The sequence below is a fragment of the Cajanus cajan genome, chromosome 7 (assembly GCF_000230855.2).
Source record: "Cajanus cajan strain Asha chromosome 7, NIPB_CcT2T_4, whole genome shotgun sequence".
Taxonomy (NCBI): domain Eukaryota; kingdom Viridiplantae; phylum Streptophyta; class Magnoliopsida; order Fabales; family Fabaceae; genus Cajanus; species Cajanus cajan.
Window position 1 is genome coordinate 37,068,237 of NC_138523.1, and position 4,289 is coordinate 37,072,525.

General features: G+C 40.5%; 1 protein-coding gene across 1 annotated transcript; it reads left to right on the forward strand.

Moving 5' to 3' along the window:
- The first annotated feature begins 690 nt into the window (after window positions 1–690).
- Window positions 691–3,727, forward strand: LOC145949533 (uncharacterized). The gene is made up of 2 exons (XM_083059577.1): window positions 691–3,046; window positions 3,511–3,727. The coding sequence occupies exons 1-2, from the start codon at window positions 1,336–1,338 to the stop codon at window positions 3,651–3,653; spliced, it is 1,854 nt and encodes a 617-aa protein (XP_082915703.1). The 5' UTR covers window positions 691–1,335; the 3' UTR covers window positions 3,654–3,727.
- The last annotated feature ends 562 nt before the right edge of the window (window positions 3,728–4,289 follow it).

The following is a 4,289-nucleotide window of genomic DNA, read 5'->3' on the forward strand; positions in this document are numbered from 1 at the left end:
ATGTCTATTTTATATAATTATTGTTTACGGTGGAATTAACCATCAAATCCTGGGTTCTTTTTATTTAGACTAGCATACGAACGTATTTCAATTTAGGTACTTTACTGTGTTATCGTGTTCCCGCGAATGGAGAGTAGGATGAAAAAGTCTTAGCAACTACTTGTTTCAAAATGTTCTTCGATTAAAACAAACAAGCAATGTTCCCGCATGCAAATAACAATATGAATAGAATGAACAATGTATACATTCGCAATACAAATCATGTTCAGATTACATAATGTTCAAGCATTACAAGATTGAAGTCTATGACTACGTAATTAAAAGAAGAGAAGAGAAAAGAAAGACTGCACTAATCCTACTCCTAAAAAGAGAAAAGACAAGTGGCCGAGAAGTGATCATACCCAAAGATGATTCCTCGCATAGAAGCCATATGTGCAGGCAGAGAATGCTTCAGAATTTGGTTAGAGTATGAGTTTTCCGACCTTCGTAAAGGTCCGTACTCCTTGTATTTATAGAGCAATCAGGGCGGTTAATTCTGTACATGTACGCTTTTGACTCATAACCGCTATCCACTATATTTGCTACATGGTCTTGACTCACAACTTCCTTTAACCGCTCTTCCCACATTCCTTGTTTCCTCGATTGATTTTTTGGTAACCGTTTTGGCTTAACCTCCATGTTCTAAGAGTCTCAACTTTTCAACTATTCTCGAGCAACACTTGTTTTTTCTAGACCCATAATTTCGAGTGCTCTCACGCCCCACATGAGATTAGTCACAAGTATTCAGCATGTGTTGATTTTACTTCTCAGGCAGCGCTATCAATCTTTTCGAGTCACATGATTTTCGAGTACGCCTAACAAATGCCCCCCCTAGGAATTTGGTTTCGATGAGCATCTTAGGAGAAAACTAAATTCCTATCAAGGTTGTTCTTCGATACTTCCTCGATTTGTTTCTTGATGTTCACTTTTCTTGACGTTAACTTAATCTTTCTTTCGATGAAAACCTATTCTTGTAAGGTACTGACCATTTGGATGTGACATTGATAGCTCTGACGGCACATACTTCTATTTTTCCATAAATTTGTCTTCTGATATGAAACGTTTTGGCGGTTGTTTTGGAAATTCAATTTAATATTTCAAATAACCTTGCCTAACCTAACCCGTTTCAACCTAGGCCCATTTACCTCGTTTAAAACCCCTTTTTCACCCTAGTGTTAAATTGTTTTCACCATTCTCTTCCTTCGTGCCCAAGTTTTCTTGCTCCCTGTTTCTTTTTTTGCTCTGGTTCTTGATCTTCTTCTCAGACCGTTCTCTCTGTTCTTGCTTTTGTTCGTTATGGCTTCTTCTGCTGCGTCCACTTCCGCTGCCGTAGCTTCTTCAATGTCTCCTACTGCCACCACTTCTTCCCCTATTTTGACTGCTACTACTTCTGCTGCTATGACCACCACTCCGGTAACCACTATGGCCACCGCAACTACTACCCAGGACACTCCTCTGCTAATGACTGGTGCTCAAGTTCAAAAGGTCAAAGAAGGTGATGACACTTTCATCCCAATCCCAGGCATGGAGGAGGCTAGTTTGAAAATATACCAATCTCAGGTACTTCTTCCTTTTTCTCTAGCAGATGGTTCTGTTCATGCTTTCCTTGGTCCTTTTGCTGGTCAAAATACCAAGAGATATGGTAATACCCTTTTGCCTGAGGACTCCACCACCCTACCTTTCATTTATTCCCCAGAAATAGACCTAAACCTTTTTGGGGATACTACCAAAATTTTTAGAGCGTTTCCCCCCGTTAAAGAAAGGCACCTCTCTTGGTTAGCTCGTGTAGAGGCTTCTATGTCCTCAGAATGGAAAGAAACAGGTATTTTTGAATTTATCCAACTAGCTAAGTTCGACCTCCATCTTTTCGACCCTCAAATGCTCCTTTCTGCTATCTTTTTCTGGAATAGAGATACTCGGGCTTTCGAGTTTCCTTGTGGCTTCATTTGCCCGACGTTACTTGATGTTGCTGCTATAACAGGGTTAAAGCCTATTGGAGATAGGTTTTATCCTGACGCCTTTGAAGAGGAAATTTCGATCAAGGATACTTCAATTTCTTGGGATAAGAAGACCTATTTGGCCTTTATTAACGCGCATATGGGACAACCGGACACGCCTGTCTCACCTTCAGAGCATATTGCCTTTCTTATGTACTGGTTGTCCGCCTGTGTCTTTTGCACCCCTTCGCTTCAAGTCCCAAAATATTATTACAATTTAGCTCAGGCTCTTCATTTGCAAAGGAAAATTTGCTTAAGCAAACTACTTCTGGCCTCTCTTTATACTTGTCTTGATGAAGCTTCCGAAAGTCTTGCTCGAGAATCTGGGCCTCGAAATCTCTCTGGCCCGTTATGGCTACTTCAACTTTGGCTCAACGCGCTATTGGAGAAGAAACTTCATTTGCCCTCAAAACCCATTCCCATATGTGAACTCGAAGGAGCTCGTTTAACAACCCTTACCCCTCGAAAGCGTCTGGTAGACAATTTCGAGAAATATATTAGAGCCATCCTTAGCTTCACTGACTTCACTGAAGACTTAGCCCCTTTCATTCGACCGAATTTGATAGGTCCTACATGGTTGCGTCAAAATAATCAAGTTGGTAGCATAAGTCCAGCTTCAACTGACCTGTGGTTTGGATTCTTGTCTTGGGATGTGATCATGTCGGGTATGAGGCAAAAAGATGTCAGACTTTATCCTTATCAGCCCCAACTTTTTGCTCGACAGTTTGGGCTTTGCCAAATGAAACCTCTTCCCCTTCGACGTAAAGAAGGCATTGACGCGGATATTTGTGTCGAAAAAGGGAATTATGAAGAAGTCCTTGACTTCATCCTTCGCCCTGATAAAGAACTTAGGCTTACACCGACCACCTTTTCTCCTTCCTTCTTAGTCTCAAAATGCTACCTTCGATGGTGGTGTTACTATATTGTAGATAAACTCACCGATTTTGATGGCTTTCTGAAAAAGCTGATTAGTTCTCCTCTTTCTTGTTCGCAGGGGCCTAAACAACCAGGTACTTTCAAGAATCAACTTATCATTTATCAATTCGAACAATTTTTTAAGGTTTGTTATCGACCTGACAATGCGCACCGAACCATTTTTGACGCTTCGGTCTCATTATCGAAAATGGTACAACGGAACGAAAAAGGTAATAAATCCTCAAGGTAAAACTGATTTTGAAAAATTTTGTCCAAAGCATATACCTCCTCTTCCAAATGCCCTTTTTGGTCTAGTTAAACATGTATCTCATCCTCCCTGGGTGAAAACCCTCGACCCGTTTTATCCTGAGCGCAAAGAAGTTTCTGTAAAGAATAAAGTTACCTACGCGAGATGTTTCGTGTACGATTTTCCTCGAAACAAATGGTGGCCATTATGTTGGGTCAATAACATTAACCCTCCTCCTGGTAAATATTTTTCACCTCCTTCTTCTTCGAGTATACCTTACACTTGTCTCACTTCTTTGCTCGAACCTTGTAGCTGCCATCCCTCAGCGTGTTCCTCGACATGTTGATCCAACTCCTGATTGGGAGAGTGACGATGACGAGGATAAAGAGACATCTAAAAAAGGTCGAAAGAGAAAGACCGCTGCTGACAAGGTTTCTTTACGTTCTAAGGTATAGCTTGTTTGGATTTGCAGTTTTTCTCGAAACTAATATTTTATCTTACCTTCTCGAAATTCCACTCTACAGAGTATTGGAAACTCGAAGAAACAAAGAATAGGTTCAGACAGTACCAAAACTGTAAGTAAATTAACTCAAATATCAAGGTTATTTTCTTGCTCGTGTTTCATACCTAATCAATTATTCTACAATTCAGGTCTCGACCACAAAAAAACAAGACAAAGGGAAAGGTAAGATGGTCTTGCCTCTTCCCAAGAAACCTCAACAATCCTCTGGCGAAAAGTTGCTCAAAGACGCCATGAAGTCCGCTCCTAAGGTATCTCAATTTCGACGTCTTTCTTCATTTATATTTCTCTTATGCCTTTAACCGTTCTAAAATCCTATTAATAGGATATTGAGATTATCCCACTGGATTCTTCTCAAGGGGTGTCTCAAGAGGTGCAGAAAAACGTATCTCTTGTCACTGAAGTAACTCAACAGGTTCATGTTCTCATACCTTTCGACTTCAAATTTTCTGGTGCTTTAAGTTAATCTTTTAACTTACCCTTTCATTTCATCAGTTGCCTACCTCCCCAGTGGATGTTGCAACATTGGCCTCAGTTATGGCTTCGATAGAGGTTCCTCTTCAAGCTGAAG